Source organism: Myotis nattereri (assembly GCF_964212035.1).
Source record: "Myotis nattereri genome assembly, chromosome: 18".
Classification (NCBI taxonomy): domain Eukaryota; kingdom Metazoa; phylum Chordata; class Mammalia; order Chiroptera; family Vespertilionidae; genus Myotis; species Myotis nattereri.
In genome coordinates, this window is record NC_138093.1 from 603,079 (window position 1) to 630,194 (window position 27,116).

Genomic DNA, 27,116 nt, shown 5'->3' on the forward strand with positions numbered 1-27,116 from the left:
ATGGCTTCTCCACACCATTTGGTTCAGCACCTTGCTGATCTCTTCTTTGCAGTTGGCAAAACTTCACCGAATTTGGCTAGCTACACTGGACTTTTTAAAAATATATATTTTATTGATTTTTTACAGAGAGGAAGGGAGAGGGATAGAGAGTTAGAAACATCAATGAGAGAGAAACATCGATCAGCTGCCTGTTGCACACCTCCTACTGGGGATGTGCCCGCAGCCAAGGTACATGCCCTTGACTAGAATTGTACCCGGGACCCTTCAGTCCGCAGGCCGACGCTCTATCCACTGAGCCAAACCGGTTAGGGCTACACTGGACTTCTCTGCGGTGGGCTCAGCGTGGTCAAGTTCATCAGGCTGCCCCTGTGTCTGCAAAGCCCCGTGCTCCATTCTCCCGTGGAGAGAGAAGGGCACTTGGTGAGAACCCCGGACCTGGAGACACTCACACCTCTGGTGACCACGGTCTCCGTCTGGCACCTCTGATACACATTGGCGGGTAGACATATGTCTGAATAGGAATTCCTGGGGAGTTGTCATACTTCCTTTGTCCCTAAACACAAAATACATTCCCATTAAGTAGGTGAGCAGAACGTTTACCCAGCCTTTTCTTTCACGACTACATCGCAATGGCTTTGAACCCAAGGGCACCCATAGGAAGTAACAAACCTTACAGTGGTAAAGCGAATCTTGCTCAGGCCAACTATAGGAGGGATGGGAAGAGGTGAATTCATAAAATAAAATAAAAAAAGGCATCATAATCTACATGTTCCAGTGCTTTCCCTCTTTTTCTTTTCTAAATGTTGCCATTCTTTTTTTTTTAATGTTTCGAATCTATAGTTCACCTTATAAGTCAAAGTGTCTCTTATTAAAAGACAGTCACTGTATCTCCACCTACAGGTGTGAGCTCCCACTAAGAGGGCGTTCTATACCCTGACCTGTTAGGTACTGTAACTGGAAGAAACCCAAAGGTTTCATGGGCAAAATTCGGCTCTCTACTGCTGCATACCAAAACAAATACATCAATAACTAAAGGCTTGTTTGGAAACAGACCCTCGCAATGCCCCTTCCCCCCGCGGGGTCTTCTGGGGGGCGCTGGGCAGGCTGAGTGGGTCTTCCTGCCTCGGTTATTGTCCCTCTTCTGAGGGCCCGACCCCCTGCCGTGTCCAACGCAGAGGGGAACCCGAGAGCTTTTTAAAAACAGCCCAATGTCTCCACTTTGGAAAGTGAAAAGGGTGCCCCGCCCCCATCGACGGAAAGAGGGATTTGCTAAAGGGTTTTTTCAATGTCTTCACATCAAAGATGTGAGTCTCCAACCCGCCACCACCCAGGGCCCCTCGGGAACTTAGGGACCCCCTCGGATCGCTCTCTAACTGCTCTGGGCTGGTCCAGAACCGGGTCCCAGTCCCCAGTCCCTGTGCGTCTGCACGCAGAATTCATCCAGGACCTGTGTTACTTCCCTTGCGAAGAAACCGAATTACTGTGGAATTTTAAGTGACAACGACCTCGTGTTGGTCCCCATAGGAAGGTGAACATGTGCCCTAGCCACCCTGAGAAAAAGAACTTTCCAGGGCCAAGGAGCGAACAGGTAATTTAGAAGAAAAACAGAAAGTGGTCTCCGATGGTCCTGGACTTGCCTGGGAGTTGGGGGAGTTGGGGGCCCCTGGACGCGGCGTCTTTGCAGTTACAGGAAAAATAAATGCCGGGCAGGAAGCCTGAGGCTTCTGGGATTCTTTTCCGACCGGTCCCGGGGCGTTGGGTGCGGGGGATTTTAATATTTTCCCCCTTTTGTGAAGTGTAACAAACACAACTTGGGCGCGCGGCGGCGGCGCGGAGCCTGCCAGCCGAGGGCGGCGGGAGCACCAATCAGCGCGCGCCTGCGCTCTATATATTCGGCGGCGGCCGGCGCTGCGCCATCGGCGCTTCGCCACTTTCGCCAACTCTTCCTAGACCGTCGCCATCGACATCGCCATGTCGGAGACCGCTCCCGCCGCGCCCGCCGCCGCGCCCCCCGCGGAGAAGACCCCGGTGAAGAAGAAGGCGGCCAAGAAGCCCTCCGGGGTGCGCCGCAAGGCGTCCGGGCCGCCCGTGTCCGAGCTCATCACCAAGGCGGTCGCCGCCTCCAAGGAGCGCAGCGGCGTGTCGCTGGCCGCGCTCAAGAAGGCGCTGGCGGCCGCGGGCTACGACGTGGACAAGAACAACAGCCGCATCAAGCTGGGCCTCAAGAGCCTGGTGAGCAAGGGCACCCTGCTGCAGACCAAGGGCACCGGCGCCTCGGGCTCCTTCAAGATCAGCAAGAAGGCGGCCTCCGGGGAGGCCAAGCCCAAGGCCAAGAAGGCGGGCGCGGCCAAGCCCAGGAAGCCCGCGGGCGCGGCCAAGAAGCCCAAGAAGGCCGCGGGCTCGGCCACCCCCAAGAAGAGCGCCAAGAAGACCCCGAAAAAGCCCAAGAAGCCGGCGGCGGCGGCGGGCGCCAAGAAAGCAGCCAAGAGCCCCAAGAAGGTGAAGGCCGCCAAGCCCAAGAAGCCGGCCAAGAGTCCGGGCAAGGCTGTGAAGTCCAAGGCCGCCAAGCCCAAGGTTGCCAAGACCAAGAAGGCTGCTCCCAAGAAGAAGTAGGTTCACAACCGCTTCTACAACCCAAACGGCTCTTTTCAGAGCCACCACTGACCTCGAAAGAGAGCTGAGCACTCCCCACCCGCCATTTACCCGGCTCTCCCCTCCCCGCCCGCCCCTTTAACCGTTTATTCTAACGCAGTGTCGCTGGAGCAGCATCGGAGGGGCCTGCAGACCCGGGAGGAGGGGCGGTGTGGGCCTCGGAAGGGCGGTCGCTGGAGGTGACAGGCAGACCACCCGCATTGGGAACGGGCTGCTGTGGGAGGGACAGTTCCTGGTCCGATGAGCGGAACCGCCCTGGGCAGCCCTGCTCCACGGGCCTGTGGACAGGAACGCAATACCAGCCGGTTCCCGAGCCGCGGGGATGGCACCATTAGGCCCGGGAAGCTTTCAAAAGTCCCGCCCGCTCGCCGGTTGGCGCACGCCCGCCGCCCGTCGTTCTCGTGCTGGATGCCATTGGACAGTGGCAGCTGCTGTCGCACGTTTGCTTTTTTTTTTTTTTTTTTTTTTTACTTGTTCTGGCGTTTTTGTTGTTGGGTTGAGTTTGCCCTTCTCGCTGGGTGTGGCAATGCTTCTGGCATGTTTTGGAAAGTCAGGCTGCTGTGTCCTGGAGCGTTTTTTGGCCTCCAGCCCTGGGAGGAGGAGGCGGGGGCGCCTTCTCGCTCATTCTTTTCATTCCCGTTTTTCTGGCGACGAGAAAGCGCCCTTGAGGAATGGCTGCCGCCCAGGTCTCGGCCGCTGCGGGGTCTTTCTGTCCCTCGGACCCTGTAACCTTGAACTTGGGTGTGACCGGCCGGAGCGCATCAAAACCACCTTTGTTCGCCATGTTGTCCTGACGGGCGGCTCCCCATCCTCCGTTAGACAAACATGTAAACCCCGAAGATGCTTTAAACGCCGAGAGAGAGAGAGAGAGAGAGAGAGAGAGAGAGAGAGAGAGAGAGAGAGAGAGACCCAAATGTCTTTCCATGCAGGAGGGAAAAGCGTCGGTGAGCCTTGGATCTGAGTCTGTGAGGGGTGATGTCAGTAAGGGCGTTAGTTTTCATCGACAGTGTCGTCCGTGGGTTGTGTGACACTCGGGGCGTTTCTGCTGGACGCAGCCCAGCGGGCAGTTTCAATTCTGCACAGATCTTTCTCGAGACAACTTCCAGGGAGAGGGCCCTCGGGGCCTGCCGCGCGGTTCTTTCTGGATCTGTTGCCCCAGCTCCTGGGAGGTAATTCCCGCATTAGGGGGCGGGGGGGGGGGTGACTCGAATTCATGCGCCCCGCCCCGCCCTCTCTCCTGGGCTGAGAGAGCCTAATCTTCGTCGTCTGTGTAATCCCTTTGAACAGAAAGACTCACGACTACAACACACACGAAGAAAGACGGTTGTCTCATGTTTTTCCCCATTTTTCTGTTGTTAATTTTACACTTAAAATTGTGAGCCCTCTGCATGTTCGTATACAAGTATGGATACGAATATATGGATCATTTTTGATATGTGAATGCATGGATGTTTTTATAGGACTTACATTATGGATATATGAATGCACATGGGTATTTTCCTCAAGACCATTTACTAACTGCCTTTTCTGCCTCTCCTGCCCTCCCCAGTCCACCCCCACTTGAGATAGGACCTTACCACAGGTAAATTCCGTGCAGAGGTGAACCAATTCTTGGTTTTCTATTTTGTCCCTTTGATCTTTCCAGCCATTCCTAATGGCAGATCACACTGGTTTCAGTACTGCTCACAGCTCTGCAATGCTGAGAATATATGAACCATAGTAGATATGCAAATAATTGGATGTCAAATAAACAGATGTTATAATATGACCTGAATAGCTGATAGAGCTGATTTCCTCTCATTATCCTTTGCAGAATTCTCTGGTAATTCTGTTTTTTTTTTTATTTTATTTATTTTGCTTTTACTTTGGGAAGCTCCCCCTTCCCACCCACGCAGAAACCTTCAACACCCTATTGATAGTCTTCTTGGGATTCTGTTTTTATTGGGGGGAATTTTGTTTTTATAAATTAAACTGAGTTGTTTCATATTCAAGAACTGTTTGTGTTTTCCCATTCAAATTTTGTACTTTTCTCCAAATACCTATTCCTATTTTTATTACCTCTATTTGCAGTTATTTTGTTTTCTCTGTTCCTGCTGGCAATGGCAATCTCATATTCTCGATTTCTTGAGGGCCAGTATTCCATCAACTGTACATAGAAGATACCCAGTGACTGAAGGAATCTGTGGCTGAGCCAAGTTATCTCCACGGCAGTGCTAGCTGTTCATAGCCACATAAATAAGGAGCAAAGACACAGGTGAAATCATTCTAAAAAGATAGTTTATTTAACGCAATATGTCCAGAACATCACCAGATCATCCTGTGAGGTTACTTAACATGGAACCCCCTTTTCATGCACAGGTGACTTATTTTTCCACTATAAATTGATGTTCAGTATCTAGTTTTGTCTTTGTACTCTAGTGAAGGTTTTAAAGAGTCACCAAGTTGCATACACTTCAGGCCTCAGAAAATTTTGATCTATTCCCTATTATCTTGTTTTATATTTGGAAAGTTTAAAAAAGGAACACATCAATGCTTCTGTATTTATTAAAAGGGGGCCTGGGTGAAGGGAGAGACAAGTTCTACAGTGGCTACCTTTTGTGGATGAAAAAGGAGTGCTGTAATGCGTTCCTAGCTGGGCAGGTCATAGTGGGCAGTCTCGCCCCAGGCACAGAACATTTTCGTAAAAGGCTTATCTTTGCCTTTGAAACCCAGCAAAGAGCTCGCCTACCTGGTGGTGCTGACAGTAGCCAGTTATGCGGACACCAAGGTGCAGAGAAAGAACCAGGCACTCCGTAGGTGTTAAATAATTTAAATTATATAAAACCCCAACTCCCCAACAGTGTACCGACAAGGGTTTTACAGAATGAAAGTCCTCATGAGTAAGGGGTTTGGGGCCATGGGTCCTGCTGGTGGGTCAGGTTTCACGAGGGTGTGGCCAGGGAGAGCTATGCAGCTCCTGGGCTCAAGAACTGAATTTAGGCCTCGACCTTATTATCTTTGCTGTAGGCATGGAGACAGGGACAAGGACAAGGCAAGGACAATGGGCCAGGTACAGAAGGTCAACAGGGTGGAAACCCCAGGTGCCTAGCAACCAGCAATCAGTGGTAGGGTGGGCCCTCCCCCCAGGGAGGCTTCCCCTCCCCCCCCCCCTTCACTTTTCTCCCTGAAGATAACATCTGGGCCTGTTGTATTTCAGCTCCAGGCCCAGGTAAGCAGCAAAACCAGCCATGGCTGACCTTAGGACCAGCTGCGTTGAATAATGTCCCCCTGCTCTGGTGCCTGCCCATCCATCAGTGCAGACCACAACCCTTAATGGACGCACCTGGGAAGCTGCTGAATATTCTATCAAGATGTGTCCCTGGGACCTCCCCTAAAATCCCAGCCTTTAAAGCCCTTAGGATGGAGGATCCAGTGCGCGCTCTCTCCAGAGCACACCCTTTCCCTGATGGCAGGAGTAATGGTGTTCAGGAGCCTCTAAATTACACTCATAAACCTTGTTGTCTGACTGAATTCAACTGAACAGGACACAAGGAGATAGTCAACACTGCTTCTGACAATTAAAACAAGGTTCAATTATTTGAGAATTCCATGAAAAATTGAGATCCAATAAAAAGCTACCATTAGCTTCTATCTATGCGGTGAAACTTTAGTATCTAAATGTCATAAGGAATCCAGAGAAAGACAACTACCATATGCTCTCACATGCGAAACCTAAGGAGCAAAACTGACAGGATAAGACGCATGACCACAGGGAACAGTCTGACAGCTGTGGGAGGGGAGGCCTGGGGGTGGTGGTGGGTGAAGCAAGGTGAAGGGATTAAGGAAAGTACTTAAATGCACAAGCCATGGAAAGAGGAAACAGTTTAATGATGTGGAGGGGTGGGAGATCCGTCAGGAAGGCGGTAGAGGGAATACATGCAGGTACTCAGTACTTACAATTGATCCAGTGCAACCAGAAGGGATTTCACCTTAATATAGAAATCGCTAAATAAATACATTCAACACTGAACATCCTTGTCCTTACCTCCTTATAATTCCCCCAGTAATTTCTAGCTTGGGTCTCAGCACTTCGGATGTGTAGTTACAGCTTTTTACGTGAAATTGTGGGTGGCTCTGAAAAGAGCCTTTGGGTTTTGGCGCAAGTGGGCGGGATGGAGCTCACGCCCTCTCGCCGCGGATGCGGCGCGCGAGCTGGATGTCCTTGGGCATGATGGTGACGCGCTTGGCGTGGATGGCGCACAGGTTGGTGTCCTCGAACAGCCCCACCAGGTAGGCCTCGCACGCCTCCTGCAGCGCCATGACGGCCGAGCTCTGGAAGCGCAGGTCGGTCTTGAAGTCCTGCGCGATCTCGCGCACCAGGCGCTGGAAGGGCAGCTTGCGGATCAGCAGCTCCGTGGACTTCTGGTAGCGGCGGATCTCGCGCAGGGCCACGGTGCCGGGCCGGTAGCGGTGCGGCTTCTTCACGCCGCCCGTGGCCGGCGCGCTCTTGCGGGCAGCCTTGGTGGCCAGCTGCTTGCGGGGCGCCTTCCCGCCCGTCGACTTGCGCGCCGTCTGCTTGGTCCGAGCCATAGCAAAGCACCCAACGTAGCAAACTGCTAGAAGAATAACAGCTCGGGCTCTCAACCAGTATATATAAGGCGAGGCCCGCTCTCATTGGATACGGCATCTGTCCATCACGACCCGCAGGGACGTTATTGGAAGCCCCATCCACTTCCGGACCGCAGGCCTCCCGCGCGTTTGGACCGGAAATTAACTTCTTTCTCCCTCCCACCCTTCCATCTGCGGCTGTTTCCTACTCTTTCTCGCTTTTACCGTCTTTACCTCTTTTCTCTACAATGTTCTTTGGCTTTTCTCCGCAGAACTTAATGTAAATAATTACCATTATATGTCTTGTTTCCTGAATAAAAATTTTAAATTTGGGCCCCGGAAACGGGCTATCGTCTGATCTTTTTGAAAAAGCGCGCGCTACACGGGATTGGCCAAGTGATTTTTGAATCTCATTCAAATTTAGGAAAGCCAATTTCCCGTCCGTTTCTTCATTTCTCTACTTACGTGTAGAGGTTTTAAAATGTTTCTTATGCTTTTTCTAAATGCCTACTTAACTCGATTTCACATTTGGTGTTACAGCTACAGTAACATTTACTTTTCACTAACATTCTCATACGTTTCACAATTTCAACGGAGAGTTGTGGAAAGTGTGGTTAAAGAAACCCTCAAGCGTGTACTTAGTACAAACAGATGACTGAGGCTTCTATAACCCATGCTGTGCCCCGTGATGAGCAGCTCCGCCTAAGGAACCTGACTCGGAGGCCAGCAGTGTTGCTGTTACTTACAATCCACTACGGCCCCGGTAGATGGGAAAATTGGTGATAATGTGTCTGTCCTATTGAGATGCAAAACAACTCGAGTTATTGCCCGATGGGTCACTAACTATATTTGCAGTTAAATAGTCACCTTTCACCAAGCCTTGTTGCCCTCCTGTTTTCTCCCGGTTTAACCCCCAGGGCTTGCAGCACTCATCACCTTAATTACCTGTGATTGCCAAGTGTCCGGGTACTCATTTTCCTTTGCTGATGCTAAATTGTTTTTATTGGAGTTAATGTTCACACACTGCCATCTACTGGTAGACTGAGGAATTAGTCGCTGTTAAAAACGTACATTTTAGAGCAAGCTCTTTAGTGAAAGCGTGGGTGGCTCTGAAAAGAGCCTTTGGTTTTGGATGTTGCGATTTGTTCCTTTATTTGCCCTTGGCCTTGTGGTGGCTCTCGGTCTTCTTGGGCAGCAGCACGGCCTGGATGTTGGGCAGCACGCCGCCCTGCGCGATGGTCACCTTGCCCAGCAGCTTGTTGAGCTCCTCGTCGTTGCGGATGGCCAGCTGCAGGTGGCGCGGGATGATGCGCGTCTTCTTGTTGTCGCGCGCCGCGTTGCCCGCCAGCTCCAGGATCTCGGCCGTCAGGTACTCCAGCACCGCCGCCAGGTACACGGGCGCGCCCGCCCCGACGCGCTCGGCGTAGTTGCCCTTGCGGAGCAGCCGGTGCACGCGGCCCACGGGGAACTGCAGCCCGGCCCGCGAGGACCGCGTCTTGGCCTTGGCGCGCGCCTTGCCGCCCTGCTTGCCGCGTCCAGACATATTAGCAAACTTCTAACGTGCAGAGAAAGCTGCTGCAAAAAAGCGATGTGAGAATGTGAAGTTGGAGAAACCCTTTTATAGCTACAGCTTGGATAGAGCGATAAGACATCTGATTGGTTAAAATATGTTCTGTCCAATAGAAAAGAGAACTGTGTATTTCTTATTTGCATAGACCACGCCCCTCGGTGACATGGAATGTCTAACCAATCAGAAGTGAGGATTCGTAATTCCTCATTTAAATCGAGAAACATATATATACTGAATGAGCTCTCAGCCCTTCACCCTTCGTCTCCGTTGTAGAAACTGCGACCGGGAATTCTACAGCCTTTGCAGACGCCATGCCGGAACCTTCCAAATCGGCGCCCGCTCCGAAGAAGGGCTCCAAGAAAGCCATCACCAAGGCGCAGAAGAAGGACGGTAAGAAGCGCAAGCGCAGCCGCAAGGAGAGCTACTCCATCTACGTGTACAAGGTGCTCAAGCAGGTGCACCCCGACACCGGCATCTCGTCCAAGGCCATGGGCATCATGAACTCGTTCGTCAACGACATCTTCGAGCGCATCGCGGGCGAGGCATCGCGCCTGGCGCATTACAACAAGCGCTCGACCATCACGTCCCGCGAGATCCAGACGGCCGTGCGCCTGCTGCTGCCCGGCGAGCTGGCCAAGCACGCCGTGTCCGAGGGCACCAAGGCCGTCACCAAGTACACCAGCTCCAAGTGAGGTGCTTCGGCCCCTGTCAAACCCAAAGGCTCTTTTCAGAGCCACCCATTTTCTCTGGGAAAAGCTGTAACTGCCGTTTCTGAGCCAGGTCACTGTTTCATGCTGTCGGTTCAGTTTGAGTCCTTAGTTGTGGCAAAGTCAGCCCAGGTTCCATCTCCAGGGTCACTTGGTTTTAAGTGAACGTGGTGCTGTGCCCCATGGCTGTCTTGTTCATGTTTTCTCACCTTCAAGGTGCCGTAGGTGTTCACTGAAATGTCCCTACAAAGGGTCACTTTACTTACCTCTGCAGGTTTCCGATGGGTTTGGAATTCCCCCGCTGGGTAGGAAAGCCGATCAAGGACTTTAGAGAGCAGGGCCCCCAGAGGCGTTCTGATCTGGGCTGATTGGGTGGGAGGAGGGTGTGTCTGGGCAGGTAGGGGGGCGCTCCTTCCGGGAGTCTGCACTCGCCTGGTCTTGGGAGCTTTGGGGAAACATCAGCGACTTTGCGCGTGGCTCCTGGGGCCCTAGTTTCTGTGGGGTCCGCCTCGAGCCCTTTGCACACAGGTGATCTGAGATGGCTCTGATTTCTCATTAGAAATGTTTACCGGTGGCCACAGTCGGTCTGAAAGGCCTGTGAATTTTTTTTTACGTCCTAGTAATCTGGGCTGCCACCTCCTGGGCCTTGGGCAGTTCAGCGATTCCCCTAGAAGGGTGGGGAGGGTGGGTTCCCGCTCTGATAAGGGACAAAGGATTTGAATTTCCCGCCCTTCCATCCATATGTGGCGCCACCTCCTGGCTGACAGCGATGGTCGGGGGAAGTGGGTGGAGGGGAATATGTGTGGCCTGCTCTTTGCAATCCTTTTTCCAGAGACGCTGGGGCTCCAAATCCAATCCAAACAGACAGGAAGGCCCTTGGCTGGGGAAGAGGGTCCGAGGGGTGGTCTCCGTCCGGGGATGGGGGAGGGGAGGAAGAGCCGGTGAAGAGTCGCTGTTCACTGCTCATTTCTAAGGTGTGTGTGGGGCGCGGTGGAGGGGGGGGGGGGGGATTTTCCTTCGGTGTATGAGCACGATGAAGAAATACTGTAAAATTTAAAGTTGAATTTCTCAAAAAGGAACCCTTTTAAAGGAAAATTAACTTTTTCCCCACACACAGCCCAACATAATTATTTCTTTCTTGGCATATGCAAAATATAGTTTTGAAAAACATACTTGCCTTAAAAGTCAATAATTTTTGTTGTATAGATTATACAAAGGCCCTCCCCAAATAAGCTTGTTAGTGAATTCAAGCTGTGGTTTAAGAATCATGAACCCTCCTGTTCTTCCCTTGAGGGGGAAGCGCTGGCTAGTGAGATGACTTCTTATCCTATTTAACGCGACCTCAGGAGGGGTTATTTTCACCCCATTTTATCCTATACAGCTTTGCCTGCCTGCTTGCTTTCAATCTTGCCATCTGTTCCCCCATCCCTCCCCTCTCATTTCTTCTAAATATGTAATACTTTCCCTAAAACTATACTCTTAATTGACAACCTTAAAGAAAAACACTAGGCCTCCTAAACACAAACCTATAAAAGTTACCTGTTCGGATACCTGGCTGATGCTTCACAAGTGAATGAGGAAATAAGAAAAAGTCACCCTGGCCTGTGTTAGCATCGTCCCTGCCACCAAAATGTTGCTGCTTCCATTCCTGCTCAGGGCACATGCCTGGGTTCGGGCTCTATTTCTCATCTCTCTCTCTCTTTCTCTCTCTCTCTCTCCCTCCCTTCCTCTCTCCTAAAAATCACTAAATATATATATTTTTAATTCAGATGCCTACATTCCATGGTAGCTCCCCGGATCTATAGTGAGGAGTAGTGACAAGACAGAAACAAATTTGTTAATCTCCCCAGGTGATTCTGACCAGGCACCAACTTTGAACACAGGGGTCAGTCCCATCAGCTTAAGAGAAATCCGGGAATGGTTAGCAAACTACGGGGTTCCCTGCTTAGGGTGATCTACTCACAAATGAGGCGTGGTTGTCCTTACATCTATTTACTCGCAGCAAGTAAAGGGGAGGGGCTCACCTCCAATGCTGTCTCCAGAAGGGAGGCTAGACAAAGCTTATAGAAACCATGTGGTCAATTGCATGTTGATTTCTTCTTTGCAACCAGCTACAGGTACCTGGTTGGGTTGGAGCTGAGCTCATCTGCTTACAGCTGTGTCTGCAAAATACTGTTGTGCATGTTAACATTTAGCAAGAGAACCGTTGGGGAAGCACTAATAAGACCTCGAGACCCTTGTCCTCCCCAAAGGGTTTATACACGCATTTCCCTAATAAACACCCACATCTTCTCCAGAGCTGCTGCTCTCCGTCAACAAAGAAAACAGGCAAATGACCTGGACGAGATCCCCAACTCTCTTTTCAGTCATAAAAAGTTCTGCCGTCTCCCTATCCAACAGCGGGGTTCTGGGTGCCTGGAGCCAGATGAAGAGGACCAGGGGACTTTTAGTTTGGAGGGAAGATGACTGAGAATCCTGAAAAGAGAAGAAATGTCCACAAAGAGACAGGTAACAGGAGGTCCAGAGACTGTGCACGACCAGGACTGAGATAGTGAAACCGCACAACCAAGGGGTCTGGGCTGCCTGTCACTACTGGAGCCATTTACGAAGAGACAGGGTTGGATCTTAGATGAGCACTTATTACAGTAATGCCGGCAGTACAGGCGAGCAGCAGGCCACCCACAAAAAGTCTGCTCGGCCCCCACCGTAAGCCAGCTGCTTATATTGGGTAGAAGGACAAAGATGACTGGGAACGCAGGGATTACAGGCACAGGACACCACTGCAGGTCGCAGGCCATGCAGGCTGGAGGGCGGTTTTCTGAAATAACCAGCATCCTGAGTGTTGTGCCCAAGTGGGAAAAGAAGGGGAGAGGGGATGGGAGCGGCTCTGGGAAATGATGGCAAAGGCTTTTCACCCAGGAGTTCACAGTCCTTGGTGCCATTAATTATTAGTAAATAACCAATCTGGGCGTCCACGTTTCACATTCCTAAAATGAAGGCAGTGCTCATGCTCTGCACTTCCAGGCCAACCTGAACGCCTCCTTCCCAATATGAGTGACATGGAGACGCAGCTGCTGTCTTAGGCCACCTCCTCTGCAGGTTTCATTGTTCAGATCCGTTAAGAAGCCGGGGGCCACCAAAAGCATTATTTTCCTTTTCTCCCTATTTTCTGAGCTCTGAAAGAGTTAAAGCAACGCGTGGCATGGAAGTACCTCTTTTTCTTTCTTTTTTAGATGTACCTCTTAAATGTTATCTATTTAGAAATTGCCCTGCTTGTATTTCTTTCCAAAATTCGAATAACCAATTGTCTGAGGACAATAATTCCTGCCTGACTGCGTTTAGGATAGTATTTCGGGGGGGGGGGGGGGAGGAAACTAATTGATTCAATGATTAGTAAAGAAAAAAAGATAAAGGTTCATCAGACCGGATTACAATGGAGCAAAGAAAAAAAGGAAAAAAAAAACTCGCCTCCTATGCAAATGAGGGAGGCAGGATCTACGTTCCCATTGGTTCTCGGGAAGTGCATGCCTGCTACCTCCCATTAGTATAAATACTTGTCTTGCTTCCCTTTAGTGCCATCTGTCCGATCTGGTGCTTAGAAGGCGCTCGTTTCTTCTCAAGAAATCATGTCCGGACGCGGCAAGCAGGGCGGCAAGGCGCGCGCCAAGGCCAAGACGCGGTCCTCGCGGGCCGGGCTGCAGTTCCCCGTGGGCCGCGTGCACCGGCTGCTCCGCAAGGGCAACTACGCCGAGCGCGTCGGGGCGGGCGCGCCCGTGTACCTGGCGGCGGTGCTGGAGTACCTGACGGCCGAGATCCTGGAGCTGGCGGGCAACGCGGCGCGCGACAACAAGAAGACGCGCATCATCCCGCGCCACCTGCAGCTGGCCATCCGCAACGACGAGGAGCTCAACAAGCTGCTGGGCAAGGTGACCATCGCGCAGGGCGGCGTGCTGCCCAACATCCAGGCCGTGCTGCTGCCCAAGAAGACCGAGAGCCACCACAAGGCCAAGGGCAAGTGAGGACCCTGCGTTCCTTTGGCAACAACGCCAACAACTGAACCAAAGGCTCTTTTCAGAGCCACCCACCTTCGCACTGAGAGCGCTGGCACCTTCCCTATCGGAGCGGAGGCTTAGAAGTGATCTTTGCTGTAACTCCTCAGCCTAACAGCAGATGGCAGTGGGCAAACACGCCCAGAAATGCCACTATTTCCTCCAATAAAAACAAAAGTTCATCAACTATGTAAGACGGTAACGGAGCTACTGGGCATCACGGGTAATTAGGGGATGAATACTGTGGGCCCTCAGGGTAGAACCATGGGGAAGATTAGACGGGAACAACGCTTGGTGAAAGGCGACCATTTAAATACACATGCAGTTGGTAAGCAACAGGGCAATGAAACCGCCCTTCACTGTTGAGTTTTGCATCTTCACAGGACACATCGTCCCTAACTCCGTCTCCTACGCCACGGGCCCCAGCGCGGTGTGAGGACGAAAGCCCTGCTGCTCCCCGTGCACTTGGGCCACAGGCGGAGCTTCTCAACACGGCCCAGCGCGACTAAGGCCCCCGGTCGTCTTCTCTGCCGCTGACACGTTTGAGGATCCCTTTCCCTTAACCACACTTCCCCCGACCCGAGCTACAAGTCCCAGTGGAAGTTGTGATGCGTGCGGGAAGGCTAGTCAGTGGGCAGTAAATGTCACTGTAGCTGTAACACCAAATGTGAAATCAAAGTAAACAGAAAAAAGCCCAAGGAGACGTAAATTTATTTAGAGGAATTAAGAAACTGACAGGAAATTAGTCCCCCGAAACTTGAATGAGGCTCAACATTTGCTTCGCCAATCCCATGTAGCGCGCGCTTTTTCAAAAAGATCAGACGGAAGCGTTTACGGGGCGAAAACTAAAATTCTTCATGTAGCAAACAATGTATATTTTTTTAATGCTTACATTAAGTTCTGCGCAGAAAAACCAAAGAGCATTGTAGAGAAAAAACGCAGAAAAAGGTAGAGGCCAGAAAGACTGGAAAACGGCCGCTGTTGAAAGGGTAGGTGGGAGGAAGAAGTTAATTTCTGATGCTTACGCCCCGGAGGCTCCTGGGATGAGGAAGTGGACGCGGCTTCCAATCACTTCCGGCGGGACTTGATGGACAGATGCCTTATCCAATCAGCGTGGGCCCCGCATTATAAATAACCGTTGAAAGCCCCCGCTCTTATTCAGTGCTTCCCGGCTCCTGGCTGTTAGGAATGGCTCGGACCAAGCAGACGGCGCGCAAGTCGACGGGCGGGAAGGCGCCCCGCAAGCAGCTGGCCACCAAGGCCGCCCGCAAGAGCGCGCCGGCCACGGGCGGCGTGAAGAAGCCGCACCGCTACCGGCCCGGCACCGTGGCCCTGCGCGAGATCCGCCGCTACCAGAAGTCCACGGAGCTGCTGATCCGCAAGCTGCCCTTCCAGCGCCTGGTGCGCGAGATCGCGCAGGACTTCAAGACCGACCTGCGCTTCCAGAGCTCGGCCGTCATGGCGCTGCAGGAGGCGTGCGAGGCCTACCTGGTGGGGCTGTTCGAGGACACCAACCTGTGCGCCATCCACGCCAAGCGCGTCACCATCATGCCCAAGGACATCCAGCTCGCGCGCCGCATCCGCGGCGAGAGGGCGTGAGCTCCGTCCCACCCACTTGCACCAAAACCCAAAGGCTCTTTTCAGAGCCACCACATTTTCACTTACAAGAGCTGAGCGCAAACTGTTAATTTATTTCCAGGCAGGAATTACCGCCCTGCGCGTACAGTGTGGTTTCTTGGTGTAGGAAGGATTTGAGAACACAAGTCCAGGGGTTTTTGAGCGAAAAACCGTGGAGAATAGGAAACCAGGGAGGGCCTAAGGTAGGAGAAGCACAAGGAGAGACCAAGCTCTCCAGGAAGAACTGGGCCGCGTCGGGTTGCTGACCGCTCCCGGTGGTAACGGGACGATGAGCCAAGGTGTCTCTCCCGGTCCTGTATCGACGCTGTAGAATGAGCTCCTCGGACCAGAAGATTTAAACAAAGTGTGGAAGTTATTACAAGCGGCTCCGACTCCCCGGAAGAGGAGGGGGGCCGGGTGGTGGCTGCCCGCCGAACCCTTGTGGTCAGGGGTAGATATAAATGTGCTACAAGCTGCTCTTCGTCTACCTGTGTCGCCACCTGCTTGATTCCCTCAATTGTTTTTGCCCAACAACCGACCTGAACTGTTTCCGTGGTTTGTACCCCTGGTTGCTGCAGGCCCACCCTTCGTTTCCCATGCCTCCCGCTGTGAGTCCAGAAACATTGTACTGCTTCTGCTTGGTTGGTTCCTGTGGTGAGGCTGCTCTAACTGCCTATGTTCCCCCTGCCTTCGTTTTCCGCCGGACCCCTGCCCTATCTGCCTGCGTTTCAAGTTAACCCTCTTACCTGCGGAGTCAGAGAAAAAGGGACTTGGGTAGGTTCGAAGGGTTAGACCAGGACAAAACCACAGGCCCAAACCTAGTTTTAATACCTGATCTAATTGCAGTTCCAACCTCTCCCAGGAATGTCACTGTAAACCACCAGTCTGGAATTTTCCGGTAAAGCGCTAGTACGGTCATCCGGTCATGTGGGCCCGCTCCATCACATTGGAAAGGAGAGGCAGCCTGCGGGATGAAAATGCTCTTCTTCTCTTTCCCCCCAAGAGAAACCCTTTCTTCACCTTCGGTGATGGTTGCTTGCTCTGTCCCTGTTCCTAGAAAACTCATTTATTTTGTACAACTCCTAGGAGCACCCTTCTAGTTAGTTACAAGTCGGTTGCTGCCCGGTTCAGGAATTGGTTAATATAGCCAATTAGATCTTCAAATGGACTCAGTTGAATTTTGTTTTTAAAAACAATAAAATGCCATCTCTTATTTTGAACATTGTATTCTAAGGGCCTCATGTATATCTTAATGCTCTCATGTAGTAGTTCAGCAAAATTTTGAAAATATTGCAAACCTCTAGGAATGACTACATCTTTATCACTGTCACTTGCGTACAATTCCTTCTGTTAACGTAAAAAAAAAACACATTGAAACCTGTAAAAAAAAATTGTGAGTTTATTTGAGCCAAACTGTCAACATATGCCAGGAAGCAGAACCTCAACTAATTGAGATAAGGTTACATTTGTATTTATACATTTGCAATCAAAGGAGGGACGTAGGTGGGTTACATGAAATCCATTGGTGACAGATTAAGGAGGAGGAATAAAGCAAAGCAGGGAAAACCCCTGGGATTGGATAAGAAGTAAAATGATGGACACATGCTTAGGTCTGTGCAGGATCAATTAACATGATAGTGAAGGAATTGGTGGCATCTGTCCTGGCGCCCAGCACATTTGGTTGTGCCCCAGGGGCTCCAGAAAAAGGGAAGTTGCAAGTTACCCAGACATCCCAAGGGTGTGTTATCACATATGCAAAAAGACAGACAGGCTCAGTTACGGTAAAGGTTGACCTTGTCAGAGAAGATACCGGCCCAGGACATAGCTGCCCACCATCACTGCTTTTAGTTAAAGTTTAATTTCAGACCATCCTTTGTGGCGACTTTAGGTCTCTGAGTTTACAAGACGGCCATGCAGGCCTCCCCTGAGCTGGTCAGGTCAGCATGTGGCCCCTTTCGTCCACACTTCTAGCTTTAGCGTTTATGACAGCTTTCCTGGAATTGGATGAGCCAGCCCCAGGGAAGGGCGGGCACCCCTCCACCCTCTGCCTTAGGCCAGAGAACCCGCATCAGCCCCTGGAATCCACACTCTTTCCCTCCGGGACCCCCATTGTTTAAATGCAGTAGCTCAACTTGTTTAAATGGAAGCACACTGCCCATGCTCCGGTTAGGCTGGACATGCCCTGGAATCCTGCATGGTGCTTTTGTGCTGCCTGTATTATAAATATTTTACACAGAAGTCAGGGCGATAGGAACTTATTGTCAAAGAACTATCAGCTGTAACCGGAAAGGGGGCCTGGCCCTGAAGGGGTCTGCCTAGGGCAGCCGGTAGGGTGTGGGTTGGAGACTTGGTGCAGGAAACAGTTCACAACGGGAGTCCGGGTGAACTTTCAAGGACGCGTATTAAAGCTGGGGACCCAGAAACAAGGAAGGGCTGGGGACGTGAGCCCAGGCTGCGCTGCTTGGCTCCCTAAAAGTCAGGGGGAAGGGGCCTTCGGGGCAGGTTCAGGGGCTTTGTCTGGGACGAACTGCTGCTGCCCGGGTCGCGGGCCTCGCGGGGTTCCTTAGAGCTTAGAAGATGCTTCAAGGGGGGGGGGGAGTTGGGGGGGACATACTCCTGGGAAAAAGAGCGCACACTTCGTTTTGAAGGGGTTTTAAAGGCTGGGCATTTGGGGAAGTTCTTAGGGAGGATCTCTAGAGACTCCCCATCAGCTTTGTGCTCACGCACCAGAATGAGGTTGATGCTCTTAGCGTCACCTGTCCTTGGGCGTGTTGGCAAATGGCGCTGATGGGATGTCTGCTCTGCCGCCCTGAGTAGGTGGTTTAAGCTCTCTACCCTCTGGGAAGAAGCGCAAACTACTCTTAAGTGTCCCTGGTTTAGGGAGAGAGGGTTCACCAGGTGGCTGCACACTGCCGTTTCGCTGTCTCGGTTCCCCTGTCCCGCTTGCCCCGGCTTCCATGATCCTGTCTCGGTTACGGACAAGTGCGCGTCCTTTGCGTGGAGACGGCCAAGGAAACTCAGCTTAACAGACAGGCCAGTAGCAGCCTGAGAGCAGCCCCTCACCAATTCCAGACCCAAAGACTGGCTGGGTTGCTTGGCAACCCATTTACCAATTCCTTTGTCTCTTGGGGTTTGGGCTTCTTTTAATTCCATGTTGGAAATGATCCAAAAATATCCATGGGCTGGACACACCCACAAAGGAGCTAATTTCGTTCGCGTCCACGGTAGACCCTCCTGTTCGGGATTTCTTGTTTTCTAAAAACAGAAAATCTCCTTACTCCGTGTTTCCTTGAGGGTAGAAGCAGGGGCGGGGACTCGGCTGTTTCCCGCCTTTTCCGGGCTGTTTCAAACCAGGTCCGCCCCCTGGTTATTTAAGAGGCTGCCGCCTTCAGCGCGGGAACAAGCGTCTCTGACTTCTGCTCCATCACCATGTCTGGTCGCGGCAAAGGCGGGAAGGGCCTGGGCAAGGGCGGCGCCAAGCGCCACCGCAAGGTGCTGCGCGACAACATCCAGGGCATCACCAAGCCCGCCATCCGGCGCCTGGCGCGGCGCGGCGGCGTCAAGCGCATCTCCGGGCTCATCTACGAGGAGACGCGCGGGGTGCTCAAGGTCTTCCTGGAGAACGTGATCCGCGACGCCGTCACCTACACGGAGCACGCCAAGCGCAAGACGGTCACGGCCATGGACGTGGTCTACGCGCTCAAGCGCCAGGGCCGCACCCTCTACGGCTTCGGCGGCTGAGCCCGTCCCCCCGCCCCGGCTCCCCCCAAAGGCCCTTTTCAGGGCCGCCCACCCCCTCTCGGAAGAGCTGCGCGCTGTCGTGCTCGTGTTTCTGTGGACACAATTTTCTCGTGTTTGATGGCGTGGGTCTTAAGCTTTGGCAGGCGCTGCAGGCTCGATGGGGGCTCCTCCGGCGGTTTCTATACAGGGCCCCAGGGTCGGCGGTGCTCTGGGCCCGTTGGGAGGGATTGGGGGCTTCCGGGGCTGGTCGGTAGGAAGAAGCAAGCGGGAGGGGGACGAATTTAAAGTTCTAGGGCACTTAGGTTGTCTTTTTCTGGCAGGGACGCCAGCCCCTTGTACCCTGTGAAAGCATCAAGCAAAGACAAGCCTCGTTGGGGAGCAGCAGTTTGCAGTGGCGCGGGGACCTAGAAGCGTCGCTGGCCTAGTTAGTCCATGAGTTAAACGTTTCTGCAAGTCGTGGATCTGCGAGGGTGTCGCCAACCCCGCCCCCACCCAAGGGAGTCAGATCAATTAAAGTTAGATATTTCCAGCGAAACCTGGGCTATTCCAACTGGATTTGCCCTGGCGACGTCACGAAGGATTGACATGTGACTCTTGTCCTTCACCCAGGCTTCGGGCTCAGTGTCGACACCCCCATTTTCCCCACAAACTGGGTGAACTCAGGTTTAAATATAACTAGGCCTTGCTTAGGTCCATTCTCACGCCGGCGCCCCCTGAGCCCCAGGCTAAGCAGTTTGTAAATTCCATAGAATAGACGAAGGGGTCAGTGTCCTAACGCGGGTCCCTGACCTCTTCTGCGACCTGCGGCCTCGCAGCATTTGGGAGGGAGCTCGCTCTGCCACAGGCGCTGCTCTTAACCTGCTGTGACTCCTAACGTTGTTTCCCCGGACACTCCCCCGCGCCCCCCTTTTTTTAAAAAAAAAAATCATGGGCTGTTTAAACACAATATGGATGTCCTTAGGTTGGCACATCGGTTTTTAATAGTCTGCATCTTAGAACCTTATATGCATATTTGCATAACCCATGGACGCAGACAGCAGGGTGGCGAAGGCCTGGGGGCTGGGGGGGCGGGGGGGGGGGCTGGAGGAGGTCAATGGGGAGAAGGGGGACATATGTAATACATTCAACAATATTCATTTAAAAAATAGTCTGCGTCTTTGAAAATGTTCCTTACTATCCTTTTAAAATAAGTATATTTTTATTGATTTTTCAGAGAGGGAGGAGAGATAGAAAAATCAATGACCAGAGAGAATCAGATCGGCTGCCTCCGGCACGCCCCCTACTGGGGATCGAACCCGCGACCGGGGCATGTGCCTTGACCGGGAATGGAACCCTAGACCCTTCCGTCCCCAGGCCGACGCTCTATCCACGGGCAAACCAGCCAGGGCACCATCATTTGTTTTAATGGTCCATCACCCCTCCCCTGCCTGAGTGCAGTGAATGGATTCAGAATGAGGGCAACACTATCGAGCCTTGAGTTACAAGGCTACACAGATGTCAGACTTAAATTTCCTTCATCTTGTTCATTTCAACCACAGACCCGACACTCGGCACACAAACGGGTGTAGGATGACCTTTGTAGCAGCCCTTTTGGAGGAGGGTGGCCCTGAACGGCAGAAGGAGGGGAGAGCAGGGGCCGCAGGGCAGAGGCTGTGACCCGGGCGGGAGCCCCTCCTTCCCAAACGCCAGGTGGGGTCTCGGGCTGAGAGTGAGACACCGAGTTAGAGCCCCGCCGCCTGGTCCAGTGGATGGTGACTCACACTCTGCTCCGCCCGGGGCTTGGGGAGGGCCCGCCTGCAAGTGAACGGAAAGGACCAGGCCCAGCGCCTTTTAAACCCAGCACCGCGGGGCTCAGGGAGGGGCCGCTCCAGGCCTGGGAGTGAAAGGTGAGCTCGTCTTTCCCGACGTGGCCACGTTCCCTCCCCCCAATCAGACCCGCTTCCACTTTCCTGCCTGTACCCGTTCCCTCCCCGAGAACCTAGGGCCGCCACTCGGGTCCCTACACAGCCTGGATGAGGCGCCCCCATCGAGCCTGAAGCTCCTGCTAAAGGCTAAGGCCCGCCGCCATCTAACACGAGAAAACGTGTCCACAGAAACACGAGCACGACAGCGCGCAGCTCTTCCGAGAGGGGGTGGGCGGCCCTGAAAAGGGCCTTTGGGGGGAGCCGGGGCGGGGGACGGGCTCAGCCGCCGAAGCCGTAGAGGGTGCGGCCCTGGCGCTTGAGCGCGTAGACCACGTCCATGGCCGTGACCGTCTTGCGCTTGGCGTGCTCCGTGTAGGTGACGGCGTCGCGGATCACGTTCTCCAGGAAGACCTTGAGCACCCCGCGCGTCTCCTCGTAGATGAGCCCGGAGATGCGCTTGACGCCGCCGCGCCGCGCCAGGCGCCGGATGGCGGGCTTGGTGATGCCCTGGATGTTGTCGCGCAGCACCTTGCGGTGGCGCTTGGCGCCGCCCTTGCCCAGGCCCTTCCCGCCTTTGCCGCGACCGGACATGGCTTTGCAAGTAGAGAAGCAGAAGCAACTGACGAGAAGGGAAAGAGCCCGTTCTTATATAATCCGCCACTCCCCCCATCCACCCCTCCCGCAGCCGATGCAGTGATTGGACAACGCGCTGGCGGGAAATGTGACGTCACCGCCCCCCTTTGCCCCTCCTCCAAACCCGAGGGCGGGGGGAGCCAGAGCCAAGCTTGAAAGAGTGTTATTGTTCTTTATCTGCAGTTACTCTAAGGGACCCTGAGGAAACTCAAGGTTCCAAGATATTTTAAGCAGGAAAGTCAACATGAAAAGGCAAAAAGGTCTTTTGACAGTAAATTTTGAGAAGATCTTTGACAAGATCACAGGTAGAAATGGACGTTCCTAGTAAATGACAAGCCTGCTTTTGAGATTTGGGCCGTATTAACCCTTGAAATGCCAAGTCTTTCACGTCCCTCAAACTTTGGATCTTAGTTAGGACTTAAGTGAAGTATAGCACTGAACCTAACATTGGGAAGGGCAGGTATTGTTTCTGCGGTGCAAACTCGGAGCAATGTGTACACCCTAACTCCCGAGCACATAAATACTTGTATTAATCCACTGCGGGTAGGGAGTGTTTCAAGCCTTTTCGTGCAAAAGGTGGGTGGCTCTAAAAAGAGCCTTTGGGAGAGGAAGACGTGAGAATCAGGCCCGCTCGCCGCGGATGCGGCGCGCGAGCTGGATGTCCTTGGGCATGATGGTGACGCGCTTGGCGTGGATGGCGCACAGGTTGGTGTCCTCGAACAGCCCCACCAGGTAGGCCTCGCACGCCTCCTGCAGCGCCATGACGGCCGAGCTCTGGAAGCGCAGGTCGGTCTTGAAGTCCTGCGCGATCTCGCGCACCAGGCGCTGGAAGGGCAGCTTGCGGATCAGCAGCTCCGTGGACTTCTGGTAGCGGCGGATCTCGCGCAGGGCCACGGTGCCGGGCCGGTAGCGGTGCGGCTTCTTCACGCCGCCCGTGGCCGGCGCGCTCTTGCGGGCGGCCTTGGTGGCCAGCTGCTTGCGGGGCGCCTTCCCGCCCGTCGACTTGCGCGCCGTCTGCTTGGTCCGAGCCATGACCAATAAAGCGTGAAAATAGGCAGCAGTTTGTGGAACAAGTATGTCTCCTGGAATCACTGCTGGTATTTATAAGAAGTCGTGTGCGGCGATTGGGTGAGGAAAATGTTTAGATGTGACGTTACAGGTTCTGATTGGGGTATATTGGAGCTTTTCAACAACGGTGCAGTTTGATCTTTTTTTCCCTTTTGTTCTTCACCGCATCTGATTTTCATAATCTGAGTTCAAAGCTTTGAGCATTATATTGTCATAAAAGTGGAAGCATTGGCCTCAATGGTACTACAGCTTTTTAGTTCTGTGTATCTATTTGGTTCTTGGGGAAGGAAATATTGCCGCCGCCACCATCTCCTCCCCCCTCCCCCTTTCCACTCCCGCCATTCCTGTTGCACAGCCGGAGATCAGGCAAGTGTCTGTAACCTTTTAATTGACTGAAGGGCTTCTTTAAACCTACAAGACAGTAAATCGCAGCAACGTTCACAGAAATGGCCCCTGTAACCAGGCACCTTTTGTTACGCATTTGTGTTCTGTGTCCTACACTTGGATTTTCTGAAACTCATGTTTCTAAAACCAGAGTACTCTTCCCCGGTGCAAAAAAACGGTGACGCCCAGCACCAAACTGGATACACAGCGCCCTGGCCCAATAATTGGCTCTTGGACCCTAAGGAGAACTACTTAACAATTTCAAGACCTCACCTTTTACTTAATTTTTTTTCAATCTTGAAAGATACAAACGTGGCTCTTTTTTTCACTAGGATGAGGGAGACCAGATTGTAGTGTATTTTGATTAGCTGAGTCCATTATGGCGAACAGCCACGTGGAAAGCAGATCCTAGCATCCCTCGTTGGCATCGGTAAAGGCTCCTTAGGCTAAAAGACTTAGTTTAGCATTTCCATTTTAAAAGCTTCCTTTGATTACCATTTGAATTATCACCCCCAATTAGATTTCTTTACATCTTTCCAAAAATACACACTCCGTCTTGGAGGAATATTTATACCGGTGTCATTACAACTGTCCTCTTCGAGATTCTCAGAAATTATGTGATGTATTTTTAAAAGGTAGACTCACCCGGAAGTGGGAGGTAGAAACGGTGGTGAAGAAGACGGAGGCAATGTGTTTGGGACCCTGACATTAGTGGATGAACAAATCCCTATGCCGCTGAGAAAACGGGGAAACCCAGGGTAGCAGAGGCGACGACCGGTTTGAGAACCGCAGCAGCACGCGCGCGGGAACATGACGTCACTGCCCGGTTTTCCCGCCGCCAGCAGCGTCGCACATTTGCATTGTAAATGCATTCAACCGCTTTTAGGGTCTCAGACAAGATCAGGAAGTTGGCGCTAATTGTCCCACCGGGGTGTGTCTTTTCACTTTCAAACGCACAGGAATTCCACCCCCCCGGGGGGCGCGTGGCGGAACCGCGCAGTCCCCGGGGTATTGGTTGATGCCTCGGAGCGGGGTGCGGAGGTTGTGCATCTGCTGAATGGCTATGCTGACAGCGAACCCGGGTCGTAAACGTTAGCGCGTAGTTGGGGTGCGTTGCAAGCACTGAAAGGCACTTGACTTTGGGGAAATGCATTGAGCCGCAGGAGTCGCTGGCATATGAGGTCTCCCCGCGCCCCGCTGGGGTGTTCGCGGAGGTGCCAGCGCGTCCTGTTGTGTCTACCACTGTCCTTGGACCGAAACACAGGTCACGTCGCCCTCCGGCGTTTGGGGGAGAGGCAGTGGCACCGGCGAGACCTGGCCCCCAGCCCGCGCTCCCCCCCCCCCCCCTCCCCAGCCATGCATGTCAGCCCCTCACTTTCACTGCAGCCGGGGAGCAACGTCCTAACAGCCTCCTGGTGAAGATTCAGGCGAAAGCCCTGAGGTTCTGATGCGACTTCCTCGCTTAGCAACCGTCCCCACCCTAAGCCCCCGCCGCCCCGCAAAAAAAATCCTATTTTTCCTTAAGAAGTAGCACTGCGACGTTTAAGGGGCGGCAGAGCCCGGCCCGCCCCTGTCCTGTATTTCCCTCTCCCGGGGGTGACTGTGCGGTCCCGGAGCCGGGGCGCGCGGCCGGGACCCGGGGCCCGAGGCTGCGGGGCGGGGGCCCCTCTCGGAGCCGACAGGGGGCGCAGCCGGCGGCGCGCACCAATCACAGCGCGGCCCGCCCGTATAAATACGCGGCGCCGCGGGCCGTGGCGTCCCAGACTCTCCGGTTCCTACGGTTGGTTCGGTCGCGCTTTGCTCTCGCCATGTCCGAGACGGCACCCCCGGCCCCATCGGCCTCCACCGCCCCCGAGAAGCCCTCGGCCGGCAAGAAGGCGAAGAAGCCGGCGAAGGCGGCGGCCGCCAGGAAGAAGCCCGCGGGGCCCTCGGTCTCCGAGCTGCTGGTCCAGGCGGTCGCCGCCTCCAAGGAGCGCAGCGGCGTGTCGCTGGCCGCGCTCAAGAAGGCGCTGGCGGCCGCGGGCTACGACGTGGACAAGAACAACAGCCGCATCAAGCTGGGCCTCAAGAGCCTGGTGAGCAAGGGCACCCTGCTGCAGACCAAGGGCACCGGCGCCTCGGGCTCCTTCAAGCTCAACAAGAAGGCGGCCTCCGGGGAGGCCAAGCCCAGCGCCGCGAAGGTGGCGGCCAAGCCCAAGGCGGCGGGCGCTTCTAAGAAACCCAAGAAGCCCGCGGGCGCCGCGGCCAAGAAAGCGGTTAAGACTCCGAAGAAGGTGAAGAGGCCGGCGGCGGCCAAAAAGGCCAAGAGCCCCAAGAAGCCCAAGGCCGTGAAGCCCAAGAAGGCAGCCAAGAGCCCGGCCAAGGCCAAGGCCGTGAAGCCCAAAGCGGCCAAGGCCAAGGTGACCAAGCCCAAGGCCAAGAAGGCGGCCCCCAAGAAGAAGTAGGTCCGGTTGGAACCCTGTTCCTGTAACCCAACGGCTCTTTTAAGAGCCACCTACCTGCTGCGGGAAAGAGCTTGGCAGTGCGCGGGCCTCTGGCTCAGTGAGATCTCGGCCCCCCTGCAGATGCAGCCTCGGGAGCCCCAGGGAATTCTCACTCGGAGCCCAAAGTTAGGGGGACGTTTAGGGGTTCACGGTGATTTACCCGCAGCAGGACTTGGGAAACATAGTTCTGTGTGTTCACCTGAGTTTTTTTATTAGACCCACACCCCAAACTATAGTCAGTCACCGAATCAACCAAAACATTTTAAAAGAAAAAAGATTCCCGGTCCAGGCTGGGAGGGCTCCCTTTAACCGGCACAGTTTCCCTGCGGCCTCGGGTGAAACAGGGGGCAGCATTGCTGACGCGGTCTTCTCTGAAGTTGGGAAATGCTTTTGGGGTGTCTCGTGAAACCTAGGGCTCAACATCTGCCCCCGCAGCCGCAGGCGAGCTGTCCCGAGTGGCCGTGAGTCACCTGTGTGTCCAGCAGGTGGGCCTCTGGCACCCGCACTGCACGCCGACCTCTGACCCTGGCAGGTTGGCCGGCTGCCCCGTAGCTCCTAGCCGTTGTCAGGAAAGGGGCTCAGCTGCCAGGGGACGAGAGAGCCGGAGCCCAAAGCCCTTCCCCGGTTTTCCTTCTGGAGAAACAACTGGCCGGGTCGGGTCACATTTGAAATCCCCTGCCTCTCACCCGTTTTCAACCTGGTGGCATGCGCTGCGCCACATTAAACACACGTGGGGACACTGTCGCAGAATTGGCCCTTTAAGCTTTAGGAATTTTAATTCTGGGGTTCAGAGTGTACTGCCCTTTTTTCATATCCAAGAGCAATCAGTATATGGTGAGCCAGGTTTCCTCACTGTTCCTTAAGGCAGCTCAATTCGTTTGTTTGTTTTTAATATATTTTTATTGATTTCAGAGACGGAGAGAGAGATGGGAACATCAATGATGAGAGAGGATCATGGATCCGCTGCGTCCTGCACACCCCACACTGGGGATGGAGTCCTCAATCCGGGCCTGTGTCCTGACCGGGAATCAAACCATGACCTCCTGGTTCCTAGGTGGATGCTCAACCACTGAGCCACACCAGCCGGGCTGCCTTTTCTCTTAACAAAACCTTGAGAAAGTCCTTTGAAGTCATCTTTTAAAAAGTGTCCTCCACGTGGGGTAGCGATGATAGCCCGTTGATAAGGATTGACATTCCCATTTGCCACTCCTGGCCATGGTGCGTAGACAAGAGAGTTCTAGTGAGGACATTGCCAGAGGAGAGTGCATTTTAATTTTCAGTTGGTTGCTGACATATCCTGAAAATAGCTCTCCTCTCCCGCCAGCCCTGACGGGAGGTCTCCTTAACTCTGCAAGTCCACAGCGTGTAGAATTATTTCACACCGTCACTCCCTTTCTTTAGTTATTGGTCACTGGAATATGCACTTACATGGTTTGCTCATTCGCTGGGAAGTCAGTCTGTCTTTCTCTTGTCCCACTGGTTTTCTTACATATAATAGAAAATTAACCTTATATTTATCTCCTGTGTGATAGTTTTCTAATAGGGTTTTTTTTCTATATTTTCTTTGTCTATGATGTAGTTTCCACTTATATGTATTATATATCACAAGTCGTTAAATATATGTACTTTTGAATATTAAATGTTTTCATTACAAACAATGCAATGGTTACACCATGTTTCGTTTCTGCCTTTTGCTTTAAAAAGAACAGCCGTGTGACACA

General features: G+C 53.2%; 9 protein-coding genes across 9 annotated transcripts; 5 read left to right on the forward strand and 4 right to left on the reverse strand.

The window, feature by feature from the left end:
* Positions 1-1,971: 1,971 nt before the first annotated feature.
* LOC308534596 (histone H1.4-like) lies at positions 1,972-25,356 on the forward strand (the record flags this gene model as incomplete). The annotated part of the gene is made up of 2 exons (XM_081113140.1): positions 1,972-2,533; positions 25,259-25,356. 2 exons carry the CDS (start codon positions 1,972-1,974, stop codon positions 25,354-25,356), a joined length of 660 nt encoding a protein of 219 aa, XP_080969266.1.
* On the reverse strand, positions 6,811-7,270 carry LOC308534411 (histone H3.1; the record flags this gene model as incomplete). The annotated part of the gene is made up of 1 exon (XM_081112903.1): positions 6,811-7,270. The coding sequence occupies exon 1, from the start codon at positions 7,219-7,221 to the stop codon at positions 6,811-6,813; it is 411 nt and encodes a 136-aa protein (XP_080969029.1). The 5' UTR covers positions 7,222-7,270.
* Positions 8,390-8,782, reverse strand: LOC308533791 (histone H2A type 1; the record flags this gene model as incomplete). Its single annotated transcript, XM_081111906.1, has 1 exon — positions 8,390-8,782. The coding sequence occupies one exon, from the start codon at positions 8,780-8,782 to the stop codon at positions 8,390-8,392; it is 393 nt and encodes a 130-aa protein (XP_080968032.1).
* On the forward strand, positions 9,121-9,501 carry LOC308533935 (histone H2B type 1-B; the record flags this gene model as incomplete). The annotated part of the gene is made up of 1 exon (XM_081112168.1): positions 9,121-9,501. The coding sequence occupies one exon, from the start codon at positions 9,121-9,123 to the stop codon at positions 9,499-9,501; it is 381 nt and encodes a 126-aa protein (XP_080968294.1).
* On the forward strand, positions 13,143-13,535 carry LOC308534367 (histone H2A type 1; the record flags this gene model as incomplete). Its single annotated transcript, XM_081112853.1, has 1 exon — positions 13,143-13,535. The coding sequence occupies one exon, from the start codon at positions 13,143-13,145 to the stop codon at positions 13,533-13,535; it is 393 nt and encodes a 130-aa protein (XP_080968979.1).
* Positions 14,754-15,164, forward strand: LOC308534437 (histone H3.1; the record flags this gene model as incomplete). Its single annotated transcript, XM_081112939.1, has 1 exon — positions 14,754-15,164. The coding sequence occupies one exon, from the start codon at positions 14,754-14,756 to the stop codon at positions 15,162-15,164; it is 411 nt and encodes a 136-aa protein (XP_080969065.1).
* Positions 18,612-18,923, forward strand: LOC308534518 (histone H4; the record flags this gene model as incomplete). Its single annotated transcript, XM_081113036.1, has 1 exon — positions 18,612-18,923. One exon carries the CDS (start codon positions 18,612-18,614, stop codon positions 18,921-18,923), a length of 312 nt encoding a protein of 103 aa, XP_080969162.1.
* Positions 21,107-21,418, reverse strand: LOC308534549 (histone H4; the record flags this gene model as incomplete). Its single annotated transcript, XM_081113085.1, has 1 exon — positions 21,107-21,418. The coding sequence occupies one exon, from the start codon at positions 21,416-21,418 to the stop codon at positions 21,107-21,109; it is 312 nt and encodes a 103-aa protein (XP_080969211.1).
* On the reverse strand, positions 22,082-22,492 carry LOC308534572 (histone H3.1; the record flags this gene model as incomplete). The annotated part of the gene is made up of 1 exon (XM_081113111.1): positions 22,082-22,492. The coding sequence occupies one exon, from the start codon at positions 22,490-22,492 to the stop codon at positions 22,082-22,084; it is 411 nt and encodes a 136-aa protein (XP_080969237.1).
* Positions 25,357-27,116: the final 1,760 nt, after the last annotated feature.